The 26,768-nt window shown below is 39.2% G+C and overlaps 1 protein-coding gene and 1 long non-coding RNA gene across 2 annotated transcripts in view; one reads left to right on the top strand and one right to left on the bottom strand.

Moving 5' to 3' along the window:
• The window catches only part of LOC130922423 (uncharacterized), a 28,328-nt gene extending 5,838 nt beyond the window's left edge, over positions 1 to 22,490 (top strand). Inside the window, exon 3 of the long non-coding RNA XR_009064504.1 lies at positions 22,122 to 22,490. This is a non-coding gene — a long non-coding RNA (uncharacterized LOC130922423). The remainder of the gene's footprint in view (positions 1 to 22,121) is intronic.
• The window catches only part of LOC130922422 (twinfilin-2), a 44,643-nt gene that overhangs the window by 6,623 nt on the left and 11,252 nt on the right, over positions 1 to 26,768 (bottom strand). Inside the window, exons 3-8 of the mRNA XM_057847184.1 lie at positions 22,179 to 22,357; positions 15,160 to 15,255; positions 14,976 to 15,080; positions 13,318 to 13,332; positions 6,385 to 6,510; positions 4,995 to 5,145 (exon numbers count right to left, since the gene is read on the bottom strand). Of these exons, the coding sequence (XP_057703167.1) occupies positions 4,995 to 5,145; positions 6,385 to 6,510; positions 13,318 to 13,332; positions 14,976 to 15,080; positions 15,160 to 15,255; positions 22,179 to 22,357 (672 nt within the window). The remainder of the gene's footprint in view (positions 1 to 4,994; positions 5,146 to 6,384; positions 6,511 to 13,317; positions 13,333 to 14,975; positions 15,081 to 15,159; positions 15,256 to 22,178; positions 22,358 to 26,768) is intronic.

Here is a 26,768-nt window from a genome sequence, read left to right as displayed (position 1 = left end):
TGGAGCAACTTTATTGGCTATTGGAGCTGGAATTACCAAGGACAGCGGGAAAAAGCCCGTCCGGAGGCTGTAATGTTGGGTCAAAGTTTGGCGAGGCACTGGAACTGCTGTCTGATGTTACATTGTCGTTTGCTATTTTTCTTATAAATTTATAAAATGTGATTTATTGACCTGTTTTGCACATGCACCAATCGTTTCAAATAAAACAAGAAATGGAAGCATGTTGTCCAAATGTTTCATTGCGATCAATATCGGCAATAAAACGTAATGACATACTATGTTTATATGTACATACCGTGTAGTAATTCCTTGTAACAACAAAATCCATGTCAGCCCTTCTGCATTCGGAAAATTTAATATTATTTGTAATGTTACCTCATTTTGGTCACTCAAGTGGCCGGCGTATCAATCTACACCTCACGTCAACACAGGCTGACAGGTTGCTATAATTTTGTCCTCGAATGATCAAGGAAGTGATAAGAGTTCATGCACAGCACAGAACGTCTCAGTGTCTTATCTATGTCGTGCTAAGTCCATTTTTGGAGATTCCGTGGGTTACTTTGGTTTGATTTTGCAGTTTTAACTTCGTCAACACACTGCTTACTTCAACCGCAATTCATGTTGTTCTTTCTAAACTGGAAGTTCAGAGCAGACATTTTCCAAGATGGTGCCACCCATATTTCGCTCGGGAAACTTGTCTTTACCTTTTTTTTTTTTTGTTGTTGTTGTTTTTTTGTTTTTTAATTTATTCTCTACAAATTTTAATTTAACAGTTTTCATTTTTTTTTTTTTTTTTAGAATTACTCATTTTAGTTTCCCTTGTATTAGTGTTTCATACATTGGGTTATTTATCAGAGGCAAGATTAAAGAATATATAATGAAACTCAACATACAGAAATTTAAAAATTGTATTTATTGTGATGTGACAATTATACAAGAAACTATTGTTGTCTTAGCGAATTCTTGGATTTGTGATATTAGTGATACATGCACTAATACCAGCGGGCCAGCTATAGTATTTGGTATTCCCTTGTGGGTCAAATATAATGACACCACCTAGAGCAGTGGTTCTTAACCATGTTGGAGCTAATGAACCTCACCAGTTTCATATGCACATTCATCGAACCCTACTTTGGTGTAAAATAAAATATGATTTTTTTCGAATTTAATACAGATTCACCATCTTTAAAGCAGATGGTTTTACAAGTGGTTCACTAATGGTGTATGGCTTGTCCTGCTTTGCAATCAGGTACGCAACTTCGTATGATGCCGTGAGTTTATTAATCGGTACAAATCCGAAAGCAAGCAGAGTGGCTTTATAACCGAATCTGGCTCTCTTCACCTTGAATTCAGCAACCGTTGTGTTCTTATATTCCACATCACCATGCAGCTTCTAGAAGTGTTCCTTTAGTTTTGCAAGGCTAGAGTTGCTCAGCTGGGCATTGCAAATAATGCAGATAGACTCCCATCCCGTTTCGTCATCCATGAGAATCCATATTGTACATATTTGTCAGACCACTTTTTTTTTGCTCGACATAATTAGTATGGATTAAAATTAGGGCTGTCAAACGATTAAAATTTTTAATCGAGTTAATCACAGCTTAAAAATTAATTAATCTTAATTAATTGTACTTCAAACCATCTCTAAAATATGCCATATTTTTCCAGTTTTATGTGTATTTTGCATAGCTATTTAGATTGGGAATGCCAGTTCTCTTTGCATTGAGCGGTTTGCATTTCGTGAACATTATTTTTTTTGAGAGATAGGAATATTATTTTTGTTGTGCTTTCACTAAATGATACTGTAGCGACTTAACTGTTCTGCCCAAATCCATGATGGGAAGTTGGGCAACCATGACTGTCAGTGGTGGCTGCAAATGGTATACAGTATGTTCTTCATTGTGTTCAATTAAGCGTATTAAGAAAAATATCGTCTCCTGCTCTGCCCAAATGCATGATGGGAAGTTGGGCAACCATGACTGTCAGTAATGGCTGCAAATGGCATACATTATGTTCTGCATTGTGTTCAATTAAGCGTGTTAAGAAAAAAATCGTCTCCTGATCCACCCAAATGCGTGATGGTAAATGGTAAGTTGGGCAACCATGGCTGTCAGTAGTGGCTGCAAATGGTATACAATATGTTCTGCGTTGTGTTTAATAAGCGTGTTAAGAAAAAGATCTTCTCCTGCTCCACCCAAATGCATGATGGGAAGTTGGGCAACCATGACTGTTAGTAGTGGCTGCAAATGGTATACAGTATGTTCTGCGTTGTGTTCAAATAGGCGTGTCAGAAACATATCGTCTCCTATCATTCTTCCCTACGACGTTCGCCACAATACTTACATTTGTTGTGAAAGATTTGCCAACGCTAAAGCCAATAAAAGGCGCGGTCCAAAGAATGCCAGTGTCCACTTGCATTTCTCTGCAATTTCGCTCTCAATGTGCTAAAACGGCGTCATTGTAAACTGTTTGAGGCAATGCATGAACGGGTCATTCCGTGCATGCGTTAATTGCGTCAAATATTTTAATGTGATTAATTAAAAACATTAATTACCGCCCGTTAACACGATAAATTTGACAGCCCTAATTAAAATATGAAGAAAGTAATTACACAACGTACTATGATGACATTCAAATGTTGGTTAACTCCTGAGTGCACTAAATTCCTCGCAGCACTGATTGGCCAAGCAATGTCACGTGATCATCTGCAGCCAAGGATGCAGAAGCATGCCATCGCGTATAGACCCCAATCACACAATCACGTGATCGCTGTATTGTGCCGCCATACTGTCCGCCATTGTGTGTCCGTATTGTCATTGATCGTAGTTTCTAAAGGTGGATTCACTTGCAAATTATGGAAGCCCCGGTGCTTTCAGACGCTGTAAACCCATTGGATGAGTTGCATAAAAGCTGTTATTTGGAAAAGCTTCGGTCGATCCAGTCGCCAGATCCATATTTGATGCCCAAACCGATGTTTCCTCCCGTCCGGTCCCGTCCCGTGGGTCAGGGCTCGTCCTGAGACCACAAAATTTCCGATCATACTCCAGTTTATGTCACGATGAGGAGTCGGGTACCCAAAATCGGCACCGGCCCGAATATAAACCGACATTTGGTCAGCTGAGTGTCACCGTTGTCGCGATTGTAAATTAAAACTTGATCGACAACGGGCCAGTGTGTGCCGAAAAATAGCTGCCCCGCGTGAAATGTCCCCCCTGACGGGAGCGCTTATTTATAACGCTTTATTGATGTGAAAACATCAAATGTTTTCATGGACGCATTACAGTAATGGATTTATGACTGTAAGATCAGTTTTAAATAATTAAATTACACAAAATATTAGGACTGTATTTCAGTAACAAATCGTGGACTGGGCCACATAACCATCTTTGAACAGAAATGCATTAGTCTACTTGCCTGGTACACCAGACTCACCGCTGTTCCAGCTATTGAGTCTTGCCACCATTCATGCGGATACAATTTCCAGGGCGGAGCAAGCCACAGCAAACAGACAGCGGAGTGGCCCAATCGGCGACGGGCAGACGTGACGTTAGTAAACTGACGAGGGAAGGACGAGGGACTTGCGCACGGAAGTAAACATACGAAGAGAGCGGAGTTTATTCAACATGGCTAGCGCGAGACAGACTGTTGTCAATGACTCGTGTCGATGTGTTTTTGGTAATTTAAAACTGATTTTACCGTGGATTGGAACATATTCTCGGCTCTCCTGTCGACCATCTGTGTTGCGGAGACGACTTTCGACGCGCAAGAGTGACGTTGCTCGTTAAGAACACGTCACGCAAATAAACGAATCTGATTTGTCGATTGATTTTGTACCTGCTCGAGAGGCCGTTAATGGGATGGTTCCCAGACTATTTCTCTCAGTGTTTGAAAAATACAGGGAGAATAGTCTGGCAGAGCCAGGCAATTAGTCTACAGGTTTTCACGACCATATGCCAATGACAATCACACAGGAATGACATTTATTAGTTCAAGCAGAGTAAAATAATACACATTCACGGTACAAGAAAGTCGTTTCCGTGTGGGCGCTCCCATCAGGGGGGACATTTCACGCAGGGCGGCTATTTTTTGGCACAAAAACACTTGTTGTTGCGCTCACCTTCTTGCTGCGCGACCGTGGCGATGAGCTTCGTAGTCTCCGTCTGATGATGTCTGCGATCGTGTTGGCATCATATTGATGTTTTCGCCGCTGTCTAACGGCAGTCGACACAAACGCACCATGGACCGAGATAAACCGTGCTGCTTTTGAGATTTGCCCTTTTAATGGGCACACAGCAACTACTAAAATGACCGTTTATCTTCTGTTACTCCAACCAACCACCACACATGCCTTCACCATTTTGATTAATCAATGTTAACGATTGTCAGGAAGGTTTTTGGGTTCGTAAAACACGCAGTAGCGGTAATATGTAAATACGATGAGCTGACGGACAATATGGCGGCACCAGTCAGGGGGGCGGAGTTGTGACGTCACGTAATTGGGGTCTATAGACATAATGCGTCGGTGTGTCTCGACGTCAATGGCAGAGGCTCCACCGAACCCGAGACTGACTCACCAAATCCCTAGGGTTGGATCGAACCCAGGTTAAGAACTACTGACGACTGACCTAGAGTTTGGCATCTGTGGTACAGACAAACAACCTTTTCCATTTATGAACAATTTAGTCTTCAAATGAACATAACATGCATGTTCATAGTTTGTGGGAGGAGGCCAGAGGACTCGGTGAAAGCACAAACACGCACGGGTCACTTCAGAACAGTGACCTAAACTATGAGATGTCAAATAACTGGATCACTGTGTTCCTTGTGGTTTAAAAAGAAAACTATTTCTCCAAAATCAAAATGCCACTAGTCTGTCAGTCTTATTTTAGACTGCTGATCTCGTCTGACATCTGCTGCTGAATTGAAAAGTCTGTTGTGAGATTATATGTGGAAACACTTCATAGAAATGAAGCATGGCAATCAATATAGCCTACCAATGGATTCGAGGTAGTCGCCCTCGTGCAAGTGTTTGTAGAGGAAGAAGTGATATCTCGGCGTGTTTTTGGGAACCCTGCAAGGCAAGTCCCGGGTGTCCGTCGGGTGGCAATGAACCAGCTCGATGGTCTCCTTCTCCACGTCCAGTTTCTGAGAAAGTAAAGGTCATTCAGTGTTTGAACTTTTTTGGGTTTGACTCATTCACTACCAGTGTTGTTAATTTTACTTTAAAAAAGTAATTAATTACAGTTACAAATTACTTCTCCCAAAAAGTAATTGCGTTAGTAACTCAGTTACCTGAATGTAAGAGTAATTAGTTACTTGTCAAAGTAACTAGTGATAATTTTCATGTTTAAAAAAAAAAAAAAACAACAACAACAAAAAAAACAGGTCACACAATGTGAAGTTTAAAGGGTTTTGGGGACAATTAGCCCTAGCCCAATTCTTTACCCTCCTCTTAACTAGACACAAGGGTATTGCAATAACTAGATAGTAACCTTTGCTATTTGTGGAAGTCATTTAAAGTTGTGAATCAACCGTTAAAGTTGTTAAAATTGCTCCCGTTATTTCATTAGTTCCCTTCTGTCTACTTTCAACATGTGTAGGTTTTAAAACAGTTTCATCGTTTAAAGATAGATTTAAATCAAGATTTGGCCGATTTAGGAGCATTTTAGATTATAAAAAAAAAAGTTACTTAGGTTCTTAGGAAGGATCTCTACATCAGAGCCTTCCTGAGAGGTCTACTGCTTTAAGATGGCGGCTGTTTACTAACGCATGTAGTCCTTAAAACATGTTGCCAATGCAGCCGTATCTGTCATTTGCATCTACTTCTATAATATGTGATATCTACCGTATCATCTGGGCGTAGTTTGTAGGCTATGGCAACAGTCCGGTATTATTGGAGCCATCTAGCATCGCGTTTGCAACGGTGTCTTCCCCACTCCTGCTCTGCTCTCTCGTCTCCGTGAGTCCGTCTCTCTCAGACCTTTTTTATTCAACCAACTTAGTAACGCATAGTAACGCACGCCTTTCCCGCCTCAATAACGGTAACGGCGTTGCCAAGATGAGAAAATTAATTAATTTGATTACTTATTACTGAAAAACAAAAAACGCCGTTAGTAACGCCGTTATATTCTAACGCCGTTATTAACAACACTGTTCACTACCAAAGACGTACAAACATAGTTGATTATGATGTTCAGCTTAGAACAAAAAAGAGGAGAGCCATTTTTTTTTCATGATCAAAGATGGAAATATAATCTTTTTGTGAATTCTCTGTAAATGTAGCCATAGTACACAATGTTCTGTAGCGCTTGAAAGAAGCGGATGCCTTGTGACTTGATGCTTGGTAGTGAATAAGTTAAAGGTAATGGTAGGAGAAGCGCTAACCAGCTGTATATAGTTAATCTGCTGCTGCGCAAGCTGCTGGAGTGCTTGTCTGGCCGTCTCCTGCATTGGGAAAGCCAGGCCTTGAAGGTTTTGCTGCTTACTATCCACGCTGTTCTCAGATGTCACCTGCAGGGGGTAGCAATTCTGAGTGAAGAACATAATCCATTTTTTAAAAGTCAAATTCAAAGAAGGCGTTGGATTGAGATGTGAAAGACTTTCCTGGTACTCAACAATAACAGTGTGGTTCTTTTAAATGATTATCACCTAGTGGTCTAAAACTTTCATGCTTCCCAGTTTTTATTGATCCAAGTACCATATTTCAAATGAAGAAATTTTCACAGCACAATCTGAATGGCACTTCCTTCCGACATATAGTTGAAAAGCATTTCCTTGTTCTGTCTGTCATTGTAAATCATGGCATTGATAGATGATTTTTTTTGGCAGCAAACAACCGAATGATTTTAATGACAGGAACATTTCCTGTGATACACTACTATGCCGTACTGCAGTGGTTGCGAATCAATGAGCTACCCAGCTTTTTCTAGAATACCTTTGTTGCTTTTTGCATCAAACATGCTGTATTACACAGGGCCCAAATACAATTTACGGCCGACATTTGATTTTCTTTGAAGATTGTTGTGCATTTGTACAAACAACTCATATCCAATTGCTCTGTTTGTTCCCTCAACAGTCATTCAAACAAGCTATTATCTGCTACCGCAACGAGTTTTTAGCATACTTGTAATACACGATAATATAAGACAAATTGTAATGTCCCAAAATACCTTTAAATGCCCTTTTGGAAACAAAAATGGCAGAGTTCCTGTATATTTTTAACAATGGATTCTTGACTTTTTCATGAATCTACTTGCCACGTTCTGTTTTGTTTAGTAGGATTTTGGATGTGTCTTATTTTTCAAGTTTTGTCCTTGTGATTGTCTATTCATGTTACTTGTTGTTGCCTGCTCCTGTTTGTCTCTGCTGCCTGTCGTGTCACCCACCCATTTCTCATCGTCTCGTTACCCCGTCTGTGCATACAGTATATGGCTACGTTCACACTGCAAGTCAATTCCGATGTCTTTGCCCATATGTGACACATATCAGATTTTTTTCAAGCAGTGTGTACAGTCTAATTCAGATTTCTTTCAAATGCAACCTGGGTTCATTTGTACGTGGATAAGAACTGGATATCTACAGTGGGGCAAATAAGTATTTAGTCAACCACCAATTGTGCAAGTTCTCTTACTTGAAAAGATTAGAGAGGCCTGTAATTGTCAACATAGGTAAACCTCAACCATGAGAGACAGAATGTGGAAATAAAAACAGAAAATCACATTGTTTGATTTTTAAAGAATTTATTTCCAAATTAGAGTGGAAAATAAGTATTTTGTCACCTACAAACAAGAAGATTTCTGGCTGTCAAAGAGGTTTAACTTCTAACGAGGCTCCACTCGGTACCTGTTTTAATGGCACCTGTTTTAACTCATTATCGGTATAAAAGACACCTGTCCACACCCTCAGTCAGTCACACTCCAAACTCCACTATGGCCAAGACCAAAGAGCTGTCGAAGGACACCAGAGACAAAATTGTAGACCTGCACCAGGCTGGGAAGACTGAATCTGCATTAGGTAAAACGCTTGGTGTAAAGAAATCAATTATTAGAAAATGGAAGACATACAAGACTACTGATAATCTCCCTCGATCTGGGGCTCCATGCAAGATCTCACCCTGTGGCGTCAAAATGATAACAAGAACGGTGAGCAAAAATCCCAGAACCACACGGGGGGACCTAGTGAATGACCTACAGAGAGCTGGGACCACAGTAACAAAGGCTACTATCAGTAATACTGTACAATGCCCTGCCAGGGACTCAAATCCTGCACTGCCAGACGTGTCCCCCTGCTGAAGAAAGTACACGTCTAGGCCCATCTGCGGTTCGCTAGAGAGCATTTGGATGATCCAGAAGAGGACTGGGAGAATATATTATGGTCAGATGAAACCAAAATACCACTTTTTGGTAGAAACACAGGTTCTCGTGTTTGGAGGAGAAAGAATATCGAATTGCATCCGAAGAACACCATACCAACTGTGAAGCATGGGGGTGGAAACATCATGCTTTGGGGCTGTTTTTCTGCAAAGGGACCAGGACGACTGATCTGTGTAAAGGAGAGAGTGAATGGGGCCACGTATTGAGAGATTTTGAGTGAAAATCTCCTTCCATCAGCAGGGGCATTGAAGATGAGACGTGGCTGGGTCTTTCAGCATGACAATGATCCCAAACACACAGCCAGGGCAACAAAGGAGTGGCTTCGTAAGAAGCATTTCAAGGTCCTGGAGTGGCCTAGCCAGTCTCCAGACCTCAACCTCTGAGAAAATCTGTGGAGGGAGTTGAAAGTCCGTGTTGCCCAACAACAGGCCCAAAACATCGCTGCTTTAGAGGAGACTGCATGGAGGAATGGGCCAAAATACCAGCAACAGTGTGTGAAAAGCTTTTGGAGAGTTACAGAAAACGTTTGGCCTCCGTTATTGCCAACAAAGGGTACAAAACAAAGTATTGAGATGAACTTTTGGTATTGACCAAATACTTATTTTCCACCATGATTTGCAAATAAATTCTTTAAAAATCAAACAATGTGATTTTCTGTTTTTTTTTTCACATTCTGTCTCTCACGGTTGAGGTTTACCCATGTTGACAATTACAGGCCTCTAATATTTCTATGCCTTCTTAGTGGGACAAAAAAAATATATATAGACCAATAATTTCATTAAGTACATCAGCACATTGGTTCTTACCTGTGATCCCGTCAGGTCCCTTGTCAAGTTCACATTAGCAACTAAAGGGTTAGTAAAGCATAGTATCCAATCGGAATTGGAAGCCGCAAGCCAGACCAATGAACTGGCTCATTTATTAGTTGGGACTTCACAAATCTGAGAGATTTCTGTGTTGGTTTGGAGAGTGGCTAACCAATCATTTTGGAATTTAAATAGCCCAAAGTTCTAGAGAGCAGGCAACAGAGAAAGAGATTTTATCTAGCTATCTCAATGATAAAGCCCATCCTGCACCATATCAGAATAGTTTAAAGTAGCGCATCAAAATCAAGGCACGGGCCATCTCACACTGCAGTCATCAACAGTGCCAAGAGACTCCACTTTGTATAAAACACATGACAAGAAGCAAGACACAGCAAAACATTCACAAAGGTTCATATAAACTTTTCTGGACCTCAGAGTGTACCTCAATATCTTTGGGTGTTTCGGCCATTACGACTAGACCCTCTCATTTGAGAAAGGCCCACTCGGGTTGATCAAATCCTACTTGTGTCCAGTAGCCAAATATGTGTACTGTTAAGTGTTAAATTAAAACAAAATTGTTTAAGAAAGTAACTTACCCAGTACACATCAAGCGTGCATGTTTCAAAATTCCTTTAAGATATGATGTCAATGTCTTTTATATAGAAGGATTAACAGTCTACATCACTGCTTGCGCTACTGCGCATGTCAGTTGCAGAAAGAGCTCTTATGATGTCTTGCCGTGCAGTATGCTGCATCAACCGTTTTGACATTTAAAACAAAAGGTCACGTTTGACCACATACCATCAACTCGGACCCCTTTCAAGGCTAACCGAGGATGTCTGTGAGTGCAAGCCACCAGAAGAATTGACAGCAACGAGGAGATGCAGGAGATCACTGTATATCAGATAAGCTGTAGCTTATCGGCTAACAAAGACTGCTGATTTTCTAAACACTTATTGAGTCTTATTGAGGCTCCCCCTTGATTTTGATGCATCATACATCCAAGGTGTGCAGTGGCTGGGGTCGGTAGCGTGGGTGGGTGGGGGCAATGTGACAGTTGCCCACCTGCCACCCGGCCCTCCTTTCTCATACCTCTTTTAATACACCACATATATTAATTGCCCATAACATTCCCCCTGCCCTCTCAGCCAGGCTCTCCAATTTTAATGCATACACTGCAATCCCCTCCCCACATAACCCCATCACGGTGCTGGGTAGTGGCTGCCGGTCAAGGACTTGGCAGTCACAATATTAGGGCGGTAGGTGGGTCCCACACTTTCTTTATCCTGGGCTCCGGGGGCGGGGCCTCCTCTTCGTCTAGGCTGTCGGTTGCGGGGAATGGGGGAGTCGGGGTTCTGACCCCATTCCCCACCGTGGTAGCCTCTCTGAGTTCTCCCACTTCCACATTCCTCTCCACTGTCTGCCCCGGTGTGCTCCTTGAGCTCATGCGGGGTTTACAAGCTCGGTACCATCAAGGGTGTCACCCCCTCCAGGTGGGGGTTCCTCTCCTGCCTGGCGAGCTTTAGGGTTCCCGCTGTAATGCTCACATGAGTTCAAATACATATTTCTATTGGCTTTTAAAATTAAAAATGCTAAATGTGTGTGTGAATCCTACAAAATATCGTATTTTTCAGACTATAAGTCGCAGTTTTTTTCATAGTTCGGCTGGGGGTGCAACTTATACTCTGGAGCGACTTATGCATGAAATTATTAACACATTATTATGTCATTTCACATGTTTTTTTGGGTGTTTTAGAGTGACACTGAAGGTTGGTTAAACTTTTTAGCATGTTCTTTATGCTATAGTTTTCTAAATAACTCACATTTTGTTGTTCATGCATCATGTAACATAATCACACTGTACACTTATTCAGCATGTTGTTCTCTATTGTATTTTTATTTTAAATTGCCTTTCAAGATGACATATCTGTTCTATGTGTTGGATTTTATCAAGTAAATTTCCCTCCAAAATGCGACTTATACTCCAGTGTGACTTATATATGTTTTTTTCCTCTTCGTTGGGCATTTTATGGCTGGTGCGACTTATACTCTGGAGAAAGAACTATAAAACTTAGCCGCTATGCCCAACACGCAGTGATAAAAAAAAATCTAAATAATCAAGATTTAGGTTTGTCCATCTGTGTTGTATAAATGGTTAGAGGCAAAATAACCTACTTGTATGGCTTAAGTTTTGACGACCTGAGTCTATTTTTAGCAGCCCCTCCCATATTGTATGGGTTCAAGTGACTGAATTTAAAAACAATACATATAAATGAAACACTTTATTAATATTGTGTGCATAGGATATAAATTAAGTTTCACTGTATATGGTAAATATACATTTCAGGGCTTCTTTCAATTATAGAGCACATGACATCCCTACAGAATTTGATATTTGATAGGTCACAATGATTATTACCGCTCAGGGTTTCTGCGGGGTCTTAAAAAGTCTTAAAACCATTGAATTTATAAATTTGGAAAAAAGACCTTTAAAATTCTTGAAAAAGTATTGAATTTTCATACGTGGGTCTTAAAATTTATTATGTATGTAACATTCTCCGTGTCTCATTTCTCCTCAAAAGTGTCATTTGTCATTTTGATTAAATAATGTAGCCTGAATAAAAAAACGGGGCGGAGTAGCTATTCATTGAGAACGCAACACAAAAATCGTTGATTGCAAGCACTGATGGATTATGGGATATTGTGTACCGTATTTTTCGGACTATAAGTCGCACCTGAGTATAAGTCGCACCAGCCATAAAATGCCCAACGACGGGGGGAAAAAAAAAACACATATAAGTCGCATCGGAGTATAAGTCGCATTTTGGGGGGAAATTTACTTGATAAAATCCAACACAAAGAACAAGATATGTCATCTTGAAAGGCAATTTAAAATAAAAATACAATAGAGAACAACATGGTGAATAAGTGTACAGTATGATAATGTTACATGATGCATGAACACTGAAATGCTAACGTGGCCGGTATGTTAACGTAACATAGCTACTAAGAATTATTCAGATAATTATAGTATAAAGAACATGCTAACAAGTTTAACCAACCATCAGTGTCACTCCAAAACACCAAAATAACATGTGAAATTATATAATAATGTGTTAATAATTTCACACATAAGTCGCTCCAGAGTATAAGTCACACCCCCAGCCAAACTATGAAAAAAACTGCCACCTATAGTCCGAAAAATACGGTAGTTCTTTTGACTTGCTAACCCAAGTCAAAACAGCGTTGGCTCACTGAAAAATGACTACAGATATGGCTGCTTCAATTTGGTGTCCTGTGTGACCAGCTGAAAAAGATCACTATTAATACAATACAGATCTGTGTCACTCCCATTCCTGCACGCTTCCGTTGACTTTCATTCACATCCCGTCCCGATTTGTATTAATCCCGTCCCGCTGGATTCCTGCGTGAATCCCGTGTCATGACTGGAGTCCCAACAAAATGTCATGCTCTAAACTACACAGACGCAGATTTTTTTCCTTTCACTCTTAACCATACATTTCATATTAGAGAGATGGGGAAATGTAAATTCAGCGAAGCGTGGTTGAGTAAACAATCCTTTCGCCTTTGGCTCGAACCAGTGGATAACAGTGTATTCAAGGCTTTTTGTATTGTATGCAAAAAAAAAAAAATTGTACAACGGGCATGAAGTCGCTAAGTCCCATGCTAAATTGTCCAAGCACACAACCCCCATGAGAGGAAAGTGACAAACTCCCTCCATTGCCAGCATTTTTCAATCTGCCTGTTTAAGACGGCCAGCTGCTCACGAGCCTGAAGAGACAGAAGCTAAAGCCAGCCAGACAGCTGCTAATGTAAGCAAAGCGACAGCAGCTAACACTAGCCAGCTAGCTGCTAGTGCTGCAGCCCCCCCATTTAATATGCTGCATTCTTACATCCTGTACACGTTCCATTTTTTCACCTTTGAGAAATAAATTTACACAAATTCACGGATTTTATTTGTCAATAAGGCTGTGAAATAGGTATTACGTTTTTTTTAATTGTCTTAATTCGGTCTGAAAAAGTCTTAAATTTAACTTGAGGAAACCTTTAGGAACCCTGCCACTTCCAATTAAATGCACAGCACTCAGTAGCCATGATCATGCATGGTAAACACATACCTGTTTGACTTGGCCCTGTGAAAACAATCATATCACAAGTTAGCAAACAAAGCGATTCACTCAAGTGCCATACATACAGTGCCTCGTAAAAGTAATGCCCCCTTCTACCTTTTCCACACTTTTTTTCCTGATAAAATTTAACAATTTTTTTCTTCTTTTGAATTTGACACATCATTCCCACATTTTTTTTTTTGTTTTGTTTTTTTTTGCAAATCTATCAAAAGAAAGAATATGCTGGTAAGGTAAAAAGCACTAAATATTTGAAACATAAGGTACAGGTAGTCCCCGAGTTACGAGACGTACCTACCCGACTTAAGTGATATCGACTTTATGACGCCAGAGTCTCGTCCGCCATTTTGTCTCCAGTCGAATTAAAAAAAAATATATAATGTACACACGAAGAACGCACGCATGCACACACACGAGGAAGAACGCATTAATGCCCACGAAGAAGTGGGCGAGAGACGAATGAGAGAGAGGGGATACTTTACAGCTGCAAGCCTGCGCGCACATTTGTTGCTTGTGAAGCATCCACAGAGGACACGCCTGTTTATAACATGTTTTGTCCTGTTTATTGTGGGTTTTCAATTGTGGTCAAATACTAGGGCGGGTTTATGTGATTGTTTTTGATGATGTGCGGAAGCTAACTGATACATGCTAATTGTTTGTGTGACCACCTCGTTATAAACGCAAATTTGAATTTTTGTTATTGAAGATTAAACTGATTTAATTTCATCTTATTTCATTTTCATTCTGCAAGTGTTGATGACATGAGCAGCTGAATAAAGTCAGCAAACCACACGGACGTCTGACCTGGTCATTTTGGAGTTTAGCTCGCTGTCTAGCTAGGACTTGGCTCCAACGTCTTGGCGAGGACAGTACAATGACGTACAATATAATACATATTTATAGATTGTTTGAGATTTAGGTGTACTTAAAGGGTCAATTAAGACTTGCGTGGAAATTCGGGTTACGTCGACAGCATAGGAATGGAACTGTTTTGTAACCCAGGGACTACCTGTATTGAACAGAATTCATTAAAAAAATATAGTTTTTGCCTTTTTTTTTTTTTTTTTTTAAGGAAAATGTCTTCTTTCCCATTTTTATTTAAGTAAAATACATTTTAGTTGATATTTATTGAGTTGAATTTTAAATTTATAGGACAATTTTGAAATATATGTATTTGCAATATGAAATTATTATTATTATTATTAAATTATTGAGTAAAACAACAGTCTTAGATTTTCAAGGAAAAACGTAGTAGATGATTTAGAAAGAAAAAAAGTCAAGTTTTCAAAAAGAAAAAAGAAAAACCCCAAAATACTTATTCATAGACTTATTTTACAGGTAAACTACTTTCCCATTAATTTTTGTTTCCTTTAAATTGAAAATAAATGTGTATTTCAAATTTTTAACTCGGAAAAGTATAAGAATATACATACATGAACCAGTAATCCATTTTTGTAACTTATGTTCGTGATATTTAAGTTTTTTACTTACAATTAACCTGCTAAAAGTTCTAGAAACCTGTTTCCACGTCATGCACGCATTGCATAAGGAAAAAAAATCCCTCCTTTTTAGAACACAATATGACCAAAAATGAAGGGGGCAAATACTTTTGCAAGGACTACACCAGCGAGATAATTTTGAAGTCCGACCTCAGTGAGCTTGATCCTCTGCAGTTCTTGCTCAGCTTGCGTGAGCGGGGCGGGACCTGAAAACGACGACACATGACGCTGGTAGCCTGACAAGCAGACGTCCTCCTGTGGTGAAATAATGGTTACTTCTACTATTAGTACATCTTCGTTACTGCTCCATGCTGTCAAGCAACCGGACTCTTACCTCCATTGTGCCAAACATTTCATACTTGACATGGCCACCACCAAACTCTTTCTTCACGGTAGCACGAGTTGCAGCGTACACCATCTTGTCTTTGACCTGTAACCAGTAAACCAACAGGGACTCTAATTTAACTGTTTAGGTATTAATGCAACAGAATGATTGACTTTCAAGAATCCTTGCAAACAAAATAGAATGTCCAATTCATTTAAACTGGGAGGACAGGCTGTGAATGCTCATCTTTCAGTGCCGTTGGCAGCGCTAGACGTCCAATCCATTTCAATACACAAAGTGGATTGGACGTCTAGCACTGTCAATGGATGCAAGTGGGTTAAATGAGTGGTAAAAAGGGCAAAAAGAAAATGACTTCGTGCATAAATTGAGTTCAAGCCAAAATGACTAATATCATTTATTTTACTCATGATCAGATTATATTAAGACTTGTAAATTTGATAATTGCATTTATCGACATTACACTTATTTCCTTATTTGATGTGTTCATGTAATAGATAAATGGAAATGCAATGGAGTTTGAAATGTTTTTTAACGCCACTGTATAAAATATGTAGCGCAGTTAGCTTTCTTCATAATGTCATGTGCATTCTGTGCATGTTCACTGTGAGAGAGATAATCTAAAAAGAAACATCTAGAAATCACAATGCATGATTTTTTAACAATTTATTTGTGTGATACAGCAGCAAATAAGTATTTGAACACCTGTCTATCAGCTAGAATTCTGACCCTGAAAGACCTGTTAGTCCGCCTATTAAACGTCCACCTCCACTCCATACATTATCCTGAATTAGATGTAGTTGTTTGAGGTCAATAGCAGCATAAAGACACCTGTCCACCCCAAACAATCAGTAAGACTCAAACTTGTAACATCGTCAAGAACAAAGAGCTGTCCAAAGACACCAGAGATAAAATTGTTTACTTCCACAAGGCTGGAAAGGGCTATGGAGCAATTGCCATACAGTTTGTTGAAAAAGACCACTGTTGGAGCAATCATTAGAAAATGGAAGAAGCTAAACATGACGGTCAATCTCAATCGGAGTGGAACCCCATGTAAGATATCACCTCTTGGGTCTTAATAATGCTAAGTAAGGTGAGGAATCAGCCCAGTACTAAACGACAGGAGTTGGTCAATGACCTGAAAAGAGCTGTGACCACCATTTCCAAGTTTAATACACTAAGACGTCATGGTTAGAAATCATTCATGGCACGGGAGGTTCCCCTGCTTAAACCAGCACACGTCAAGGCCCGTCTTAAGTTTGCCTATGACCAATTGAATGATGCAGAAGAGTCATAGGAGAAAGTTTTGAGGTCAGATGAGAGTAAAATAGAACGTTTTGGTCATAATTCCACTAACCGCGGTTGGAGGAAAAAGAATGATGAGTACTATCTCAAGAACACCATCTCTACTATGAAGTATGGGGGTCATAGCATCATGCTTTGGGGGTGTTTTTCCTGCTCATGAGACAGGACGAGTGCACTGTATTAAAGAGAGGATGACTGGGGCCCTGTATTGTGAGATTTTGGGGAACAACCTCCTTCATTCAGAGCATTGAAGATGGATCGGGCCTGGGTCTTCCAACAGGACAATGACCCGAAGCACACAGACAGGAAAACCAAGGAGTGGCTCCGTAAGAAGCATAACAAGGTTCTAGAATGGCCTAGCCCAGGATTCGGCAACCTAAAATGTTGAAAGAGCCATATTGGACCAGAAAAAAAAGACAAAAAGAAATATGTCTGGAGCGGCAAAAAATGAAAGGCCTTACATAAGCCTTATAATGAAGGCAACACGTGCTGTTTGTATCTTTATTAGCTATATTAGCCTCCTATCAAAATGACTAAGTTGGCTAAAAATACATAATGAGCCTTCATGATTTAATGATTATTTTCCCTGCAGTGCAGCCAATGCATCACGTGACTACTCTGTTGTATGGCGCCACCTCAAGTTTAGCTTCATTACAATATTAATGAATTGTTTCATTGCATTTATGAAATCAAAGAAGTGCAATTAAGAAATCCGATTTTTTAAGTCATTTTATTTTGAGGTTTCGAAACAAAATGGAACGTGCGTAACATGCCCCATATAAGGGCATGTCTTTGATTGTCTGTATTATCTCAGTTTTGTTTTTGAAGTCTGCAAATAGGTTTTCTGATATGTCTATGATTATCTCCTTCATGTACTCACCATCTATGAAAGGTTTTCCACGCTTTATTATCTCCCAGGTTGCAACAAAACTTGCAGCAGTAGTGGAGGTTAGCGATGCAATCCACTTCTTAAATCTATTTTTGCGCTCCTCTAAATTCTTCAGAGGTAATGTAATCGCCCTTTTTCTTTCACTCCCAACTGGGTACTCGGCTGCCGTTTTTTTTTTCAATAGCCACATACCTGGCATCCCGCCCTGCTGATAGAAACGTGTGTCGCAGGCTATGACGCGAATCTTCATTAACAGAAATGTTGAAATTTATTATTTACAGTGCCTTGCAAAAGTATTCGGCCCCCTTGAATCTTGCAACCTTTCGCCACATTTCAGGCTTCAAACATAAAGATATGAAATTTAATTTTTTTGTCAAGAATCAACAACAAGTGGGACACAATCGTGAAGTGGAACAACATTTATTGGATAATTTAAACTTTTTTAACAAATAAAAAACTGAAAAGGGGCGTGCAATATTATTCGGCCCCTTTACTTTCAGTGCAGCAAACTCACTCCAGAAGTTCAGTGAGGATCTCTGAATGATCCAATGTTGTCCTAAATGACCGATGATGATAAATAGAATCCACCTGTGTGTAATCAAGTCTCCGTATAAATGCACCTGCTCTGTGATAGTCTCAGGGTTCTGTTTAAAGTGCAGAGAGCATTATGAAAACCAAGGAACACACCAGGCAGGTCCGAGATACTGTTGTGGAGAAGTTTAAAGCCGGATTTGGATACAAAAAGATTTCCCAAGCTTTAAACATCTCAAGGAGCACTGTGCAAGCCATCATATTGAAATGGAAGGAGCATCAGACCACTGCAAATCTACCAAGACCCGGCCATCCTTCCAAACTTTCTTCTCAAACAAGGAGAAAACTGATCAGAGATGCAGCCAAGAGGCCCATGATCACTCTGGATGAACTGCAGAGATGTACAGCTGAGGTGGGAGAGTCTGTCCATAGGACAACAATCAGTCGTACACTGCACAAATCTGGCCTTTATGGAAGAGTGGCAAGAAGGAAGCCATTTCTCATAGATATCCATAAAAAGTCTCGTTTAAAGTTTGCCACAAGCCACCTGGGAGACACACCAAACATGTGGAAGAAGGTGCTCTGGTCAGATGAAACCAAAATTGAACTTTTTGGCAGCAATGCAAAACGATATGTTTGGCGTAAAAGCAACACAGCTCATCACCCTGAACACACCATCCCCACTGTCAAACATGGTGGTGGCAGCATCATGGTTTGGGCCTGCTTTTCTTCAGCAGGGACAGGGAAGATGGTTAAAATTGACGGGAAGATGGATGCAGCCAAATACAGGAACATTCTGGAAGAAAACCTGTTGGTATCTGCACAAGACCTGAGACTGGGACGGAGATTTATCTTCCAACAGGACAATGATCCAAAACATAAAGCCAAATCTACAATGGAATGGTTCAAAAATAAACGTATCCAGGTGTTAGAATGGCCAAGTCAAAGTCCAGACCTGAATCCAATCGAGAATCTGTGGAAAGAGCTGAAGACTGCTGTTCACAAACACTCTCCATCCAACCTCACTGAGCTCGAGCTGTTTTGCAGGGAAGAATGGGCAAGAATGTCAGTCTCTTGATGTGCAAAACTGATAGAAACATACCCCAAGCGACTTGCAGCTGTAATTGGAGCAAAAGGTGGCACTACAAAGTATTAATGCAAGGGGGCCAAATAATATTGCACGCCCCACTTTTCAATTTTTTATTTGTTAAAAAAGTTTAAACTATCCAATATATTTTGTTCCACTTCACGATTGTGTCCCACTTGTTGTTGATTCTTGATAAAAAATTAAAATTTTATATCTTTATGTTTGAAGCCTGAAATGTGGCAAAAGGTTGCAAGGTTCAAGGGGGCCGAATACTTTTGCAAGGCACTGTATACTACACATTTTAACAGCATTGGAAAACGTTAAGAATGTTTGTGTCATTTTGTCTTCCTACAGGAACCATATCAAAACAAAAAATAAATATTTCCCTCCCCCATCTTTTTTCCATTTTCAAACGCTTTTGAAAATTCTCCAGGGAGCCACTGGGGCAGCACTAAAGAACCGTATGCGGCTCTTAAAACACGGGTTGCCGACCCCCGGCCTTCCCGGTCTCCAGACCTAAACCCAATAGAAAGCCTTGGGAGGGAGCTCAAACTCTGTGTTTCTCAGTGACAGCCCAGAAACCTGACAAGATCCCTCCTGCAGTGTGTGAAAACCTGGTGAAAAACAGTAGGAAACGTTTGACCTCTGCAATTACAAAGGCTACTGTACTAAATATTAACATTCTTTTTCTCAGTTGTTCAAATACTTATATGCAGCTCAATCACACAAATGAATTTTTTTTTTTTTTTTTTTAATCATACATTGTGTTTTCTGGATTTTTCATTGTGGATGATCTCTTTCACAGTGGACATGCACCTACGAACTTGCAAAATAGCAGGGACTTCAAATACTTATTTTATTCACTGTACGTATGGATAGGGTGGCAGGTCTGATGCCACTGAACATTTTGAGTGGTTCAAAAATTTATCCCCCCCCCCCAAAAAAAAAAACATTCATAAATTATTTTGTTGTAACACCTCAAAAGTATCTCACAAATCTTTGGAAAAATATGGCCAGGGTAGTAAAAATGCTGCACTGTGATATAAATACATTTAATATATAAAATATACATTTGTCCTCGTCATTTAACTAACTGTGATCGCTGCCAGCCCTCCCACTTAAAATTGATTGGACATATGTTGCTGTAAACAGCAGACAACGAGTTAATTCAAAGAAAGAAATACTTGTGTCTTGACAAAGTTACCACTTTAAGATCATAAAATTACCACTTGAGAATCTTATCAAAATAAGTTGACATGACTATGAGTGATTTTTTTTCCCCTCCGCAATGTATCACGTTGTACAAGGTGTTGACTTACCGGCGCGTTCTTTTAGAGCACGTGATGTAACATTGACACATACTGGCGGCTTCATAAGAGGATAACTGAAATTGTATCGCCAAGAGTCAAGACAGTCTGTCCTGGTAAAACAGTCATCTGTTTGTTGGTGGGTTGACAGACCAGATCTGAATCAGTGATGAATTGCCATGTGGCACATTGGTTACATGCACAATCGCGCCTGAACACACCATCCATTGTACAAGCGAAGCTTTCCTCTTTTACTTAGGAATGACATTAGCTGAAAAGTTCACTACGTGCATTTTGGTAACATTTGCTTGTTGAAATGAAAGAGAAAAGTTTACTGAAGTAGAGAACAGGGTTGTCACCAATATTGCACCGACACAATTTTTTAGCTCCCCAACCAATTCCGACACCCAGCTGTGTGGTATCGGCAGATGCCGATTCTTTATGAAACCATGTTTTTAAAAATATATACAGTACAATTTAGTTTTTCTTTTAGTACTAAATTACTGCGTGCTCAGCTGTCATGGCTTGGCATAAGTGGATTTTAAGGTGGGGGGCAGCCCCCCCCCCCACCCCCGGTGGCCGACAAGTGTCATTGCATGTAATTCACTTTCCTATATATATAAAAGTTGTAAAGCAATAAAACTGCAATAAAAATGAATGAAATTAACAAAAAAAAATATTTTTACAATGGGTCAAAATTATTTTTTGAGCACCTTAGATGGTCATTTACTTTGCATATAATAAAAAAAAATTAGAAAAAAAAACATATTTAAAAAATAATTTTTTTCTTTGATTGAAAATATTTTTTTTGATCAAAGCAACTTTTTTTGAGATTGAATGATTTAGACACAAATGTCCTAATCATAATATGGCCCAAGCAAAAAAAGGATCGCTTCAATCAAAGAAAACTATTTAGGTGAAAAATTAAGTGTTCAAATTAAAAATTTTCAAGCTCAAATATTTTTTCGCATTCAAAAACTTTTTCTGATTGTTTTTCCTTTTTTGATTTAAGTGATTTTGTGTTTGAAAATCTGTTTTTTTGAAGCAACTTATTTTTTGATTGAAAAATAAAGACAAAAATCTCCTAGCCAAAATGTGGCCCGAACACAAATCAACATTAGTTCAAAACAGTTGCTTCAATCAAAAAAAAAAAAAAAAAAAAAAAAAAAACACACACACAAAATTAATAAAGAAAAATAGCTTTCACATGCATTTCTTTTAGTTTCATATTTATTTTTGCATTCAAACATTTTTTTTTTTTTGATTGAAGCGACATTATTTTCGGTTGAAAATATATATTTTGATTGAAGCAACTTTTTTTTTGTATTGAATAATAAAGACACAAATCTACCTCTATATGGCTCCACCCAGGGGATAGAATTTTTGACTGGGGTAACTACAATGGCACGACACCGGCGGGCGCACCATATTGGATGACGATCTTGGCAAAAATTATTGCCTAAGCAGCCTGATTTAGAATTCCTCTCAAGACTGATGGGAAACACAAAACGCTCATTGTCATCTTATTGTTATAAATATTCTTGTAAGTTAGTTTTATTGCTGGCACTGCGTTTCGGGGTCATCGACATGTTGTAACCCCCTGCCCCGAAAGTCAAACTATGGTGGTCAGACGCTGCTTACCTGTAACTCATTGTCTGCCATTAATCACGTGACACATTTAATTCTTTTAAAGTGGGAGGGCTGACAGCGAATAACTGGACAGTCAGTGATTGCCTCTTACTATGTCAAAATTTGTTTGGATTTTCTAATTGCCGCAGTTCTGTTCATTTCAATACTGACATAACACCAACCAACCCCGTTTTCCTCTATACAGTGAATGAACCAAACCCTGACTGTTATTTTGGATTTGAAGGAGACCGCCGTGACGTACAGGCGACTGATCAGGCGACCAGGAAAGAAAGAGCCACTCAAAGCCAAGCGCATTTTGGGAGTCCAAACGGTAAAGCACATAGCAGGGCTCTTGTCGGTCCAGCAGAGGTAGCAGGAAGTGGTCGTAGTCCTGGTCCCAGCTCTGCTCTGGTTCCCTGTAGGCTCCCAGCACCAGCTGCTCTGAAAGTCACACCGGGCAGACATCACATACCTTACCTTGTGTCACAACACATGCTGACGGGATGACGTTATGTTCGTACACCAACAAATTCCGCTCATGTCACTTTGATTATTTAGTGTCGGCCATTTTGTAAAGAGCTTGTTCTTACAGGACGTTGGACTTTGGTGGCTTGCCTCCTGCAAATAGTTGCTATTCTATGCGGCAAAACATTCCTGATCTGAATATTTTCCAGCAGCTATCCTTCTTTAACCCTGCCATTGTTGTGTAAGTACTTACTGTACAGCCTCAACATTAGAATCACTATCAAATTAGATCTAGTACAAAATGGTAACGATTTTTGCTCTCAATCTGCTCACTGGCTGCCGTGGACGATGATAGATGGCCAATCCATTTAAGATGGGAGGGCTAGCAGCAATCAATTCAAATGGATTGGATGTCTATCATCGTCAATGGCAGTTAATGAGATGACAGTACCCATGGTTCCCATGATTAATTGACTAATTAACAATTAATGTATTATGAAATAAATCACTAACTATTTTGAGAGTTGATTAATTTTTGTAGTCTGACTTGTTTGATCTTAAAATTACTGTCTTTATTGAGGCTCTGAATTAGGAGTGTGACAAAATATCGAAATGGTGATATATCGTGATACTTTGTATCCCAAAAGGTTATTGATATGCTCCTGCCAAGAATCGAGATATCGTTTTAAAAAGGTGTCAATGTCTAAAAGAAAAAAATGAACCAACATGTTGCTACCAAAATCTTCCGCCATAATAGTGTCTTCAGTTAACTCAAAGGCTGCATTGACAGTGCTCGACGCCCAATCCATTTAGACTGGGAACGCTCGTTCATTCGAAACCAGAACATTCACAGTCATTCTGTCCGATTTTCAGGGCATTTACAGGTCACTTGCTGTTCCTTTTAGGGCATTTACAAGTCATTTTCTGTTAAGTTTGAGGCACTGCCTATTCATTTGGGTGATACCCAGGTCACTTCCTGTTCTGTAACTCAAAATAAACAGGAAAAGACCCATAGAATACCCCAAAATCAACAGGAAGTAACTGAAAATCAACAGGAAAATGACCTTAAATGGCCCAAAATTATCTCATTGCCTGGCATTGGCTGCCCCTACCGGCCATAGACGTTCAATCCGTTTGAAGTTCAAACGGATTGGACGTCTACAAGTGATAAACTCATTCCAATTCACAGCAGAAGCTTGTTTTTGTGTTTATTTGTTGTTTGTAGAATATCTTAGAATGATTTCCTGACCAATGTATCAATAATCGCTGTATCGCCATATCGTCAGATTTAGAGCTGAAACGAATACTCGAGCAACTCGAGTAACTCGAGTTTAAAAACTGATCCGAGTAATTTTATTCACCTCGAGTAATCGTTTATTTTGACAGCTCTAAGCATCACGTTTTGCTCGGACTACTTTTAATGCGGGACAACGCGCTGTCACGTGCGGAGAGGAAGAAGGGAAAACATTTTTTTTACTGCAGCTGACAGCCGCCACAAACGACGCCGACGTTGCCAAATACTAGCCCGCACGATGCTAAGTTGGTAACAGCTAGCGTCTGATGCGTCTCATAAAGATCACATGTATGTTGAACTAGATGCGCAATGACAGACTCGGCCGCGTCTGGGCAGCGTTATTAAACAGCCGCCATCTTAAAGCAGTACAGCGCTAAGCGCTAATAAAGAGCGCTAAGCGCTAATAAATAAGATTAACGTTACTGTCGCTACTAGCTCACGTAAAGTTAGCCCTGCGGAGGACTAGGTTTTAATTAATTATGACCACTGTCGTTGCGTGGCTAACGTGTCTTACATACAGGCTTTAACACAACATAGCATTGTGGAGTGATGAGGGTGTAAAATAAAAACTTAATCATGCTAACTATCAATTTTAGCTCAGTAGTCATTGCTGGATAAAACACCTAGTAGCACTGGTCCCTAATGTGCTCCAGTGCAGCCTGTATCATACATTTATTTTAAACACTGCAAAAACTCAAAATCCTATCAGGACTTACAGTTTAGACTAACTTAAAACTTAACTAGAACTTAAAAATGGCTTGACACAAAGAGAAATTCAATTTAAACACGTGGGATAAAATCCTAACTTTTAAGTGATGTGTGTTATCAAGCGTAACGGCATTTTTAGGTAATATATATATATATATATATATATATATATATATATATATATATATATATATATATATATATATATGTTTTTTTTTTTTTTTTTAAAATAAGATCTAAAAGTTTTTTGAGTGAAAGCAGTGAATTAGTCTTTTTTTTTTTAAGTCTAGCTACAATATACATCGAAAATAAAGACATTGATTGACTGAAAATGGTTCAAGATTAGATGAAATGTCTTGTTTTCTCATGTATATTTATAATTGCTCTTCACCTAAAAATATATTTGTTTTATCCGATTACTCGATTAATCGATAGAATTTTCAGTCGATTACTCGATTACTAAAATATTCGATAGCTGCAGCCCTAGTCAGATTGTTATCATGAGCTTTGTATCGCAAATCGTATCATATCGTATCATGAGTTACCAAGAGGTTCCCACTCCTACTCTGAATAGTATCTGTTGTTATTCATTCATGCATTTATTTAGATTTTTTAAATTAAAAAATTCATTAAAATAAATTTGAAATTAAAAAAAATTAAAAGTACTGCATTTTCCACATTATAAACCGCATCGGAGTACAAGGCGCACCTTTAATGAATGGCCTGTTTGAAAACTTCTCACATATAGGGCACACTGCATTATAAGGCGCAGTAGTAGTAGTAGGAGGAGCAGCAGCAGCAAGAGTGGTTGGGGATTGCGTTATACATCCACTAGATGGTGCTGCTCTAAAGGGAATGTCACGCTATGATTAACCAATATTGATCCATATATAAGGTGCACCGGATTATAAGGCTTTGGAGAAAATTGAAGCATTATAGTTAAGAAAATACGGTAATTTAATTGTAGAAAAGAAAAACTGACAATTTTGTCTTTTAATTCATTTGATTGAGTTTTTATTTAAAAAAAAAAAAAAAAAAAAAGGAAAACAAAATATAGAGGGATAGACGACAGATAGAAATAAATAATACTGGTAGTCCCTGGGTTACGAAGTACCCGACGTAAGCGATTTCGACTTTACGACGCTGGAGTCTCTTCGCCATTTTGTCTCCAGTGGGTTTTTTTTTGTTTGTTTGTTTTTTTTAAGCGCATAAACAGTAACTCACAGTATCTTATTTTTCAATTTACCATATAATTATGACGTGTTCTGTCCTCACTAAACGTGAAGTTGTTCAACTTTACAGACAGCAAAATAGGCAACTGTTTTTTGAAGCTTTTTACTTCTCTCACGTTTGACAATTTATAAAGCTGTAACACATACTGTATGTACACTTATGTTAAAAACGACAAGTATTTTAACAATAAAACACTTGACACAAAACAATTGGTGTTCAAACGTTCATCCAGTCTGATCAATATGTAAATTTAGTGGATTAAGTTAGCCTAATTTGCCTAACAAAAGTCCGCTATCTTAAATGCTATGAATGCTAACGTATGTACAATTCTGATAGCAAATCGCTCGCACATAACTCCACAAACTGTAGCTCTAAACTTAATCACAAATGCATACACAAATATATATCAGCTGAAACAACTTACAGCCTGATGTGGGCCAAACCAGAGTGCAGCTATCTAGAGCTGTCCCGACTAGTCGACATAGTCGACGTCATCGATGACGTAAATCCGTCGATGAGCACAACATCCCGTCGACGGTTAATGAAGGCTTAGAAAAAATATATGCGTGGAAAGTTCAGAATGCCGGATGCTCTGTATGCAAGCGGGGAAAGCGGCACAAAGCCAAAAAAAAAGCGCACCAGAGTGTCCAAAACATTGACTTATTTCAAAGAAACAACGGTGGGTACACTCTTCTGTCCTGTCTCTTCAATGCCAAGCATGGCTGCACGTCGGCCGTGAATAAACACCTCAAATGCCGTCACCCAGTTTGTAATTTTTTTTTTTCATTTTTTTGTACACCAGAGGGTGCTGTCGCCTTACTGAATAATAATGTTTCATTGACAATGGGCCTATAAGTGCTATTAGTATTGTCCTTAATGCTAACTGAAAGGTTTATTTCATGTTATGGTTTATTTTATGGTATAGAAAATTATATAAGGTTAAAAGGTCATGAATATATACAGTATATACAGTGATTGCCCTTAAGGGAGAGATTGTCAATGATAAGGTAATAAATTAAGGTAAAGGCAATTCATTGATATATAAATAAGGTTTAAAAGGAAAAAGGTGAAAAGTTTTTGTTAATTTCTAACTGTGTTGTTTTATTTGTGTGCACCGTAGCTCTTACGGTGTGATTACATCAAGGATGGAGT

This window comes from Corythoichthys intestinalis, chromosome 9, assembly GCF_030265065.1.
Source record: "Corythoichthys intestinalis isolate RoL2023-P3 chromosome 9, ASM3026506v1, whole genome shotgun sequence".
Taxonomy (NCBI): Eukaryota; Metazoa; Chordata; class Actinopteri; order Syngnathiformes; family Syngnathidae; genus Corythoichthys; species Corythoichthys intestinalis.
This window is presented reverse-complemented; position numbering and strand designations above follow the sequence as displayed.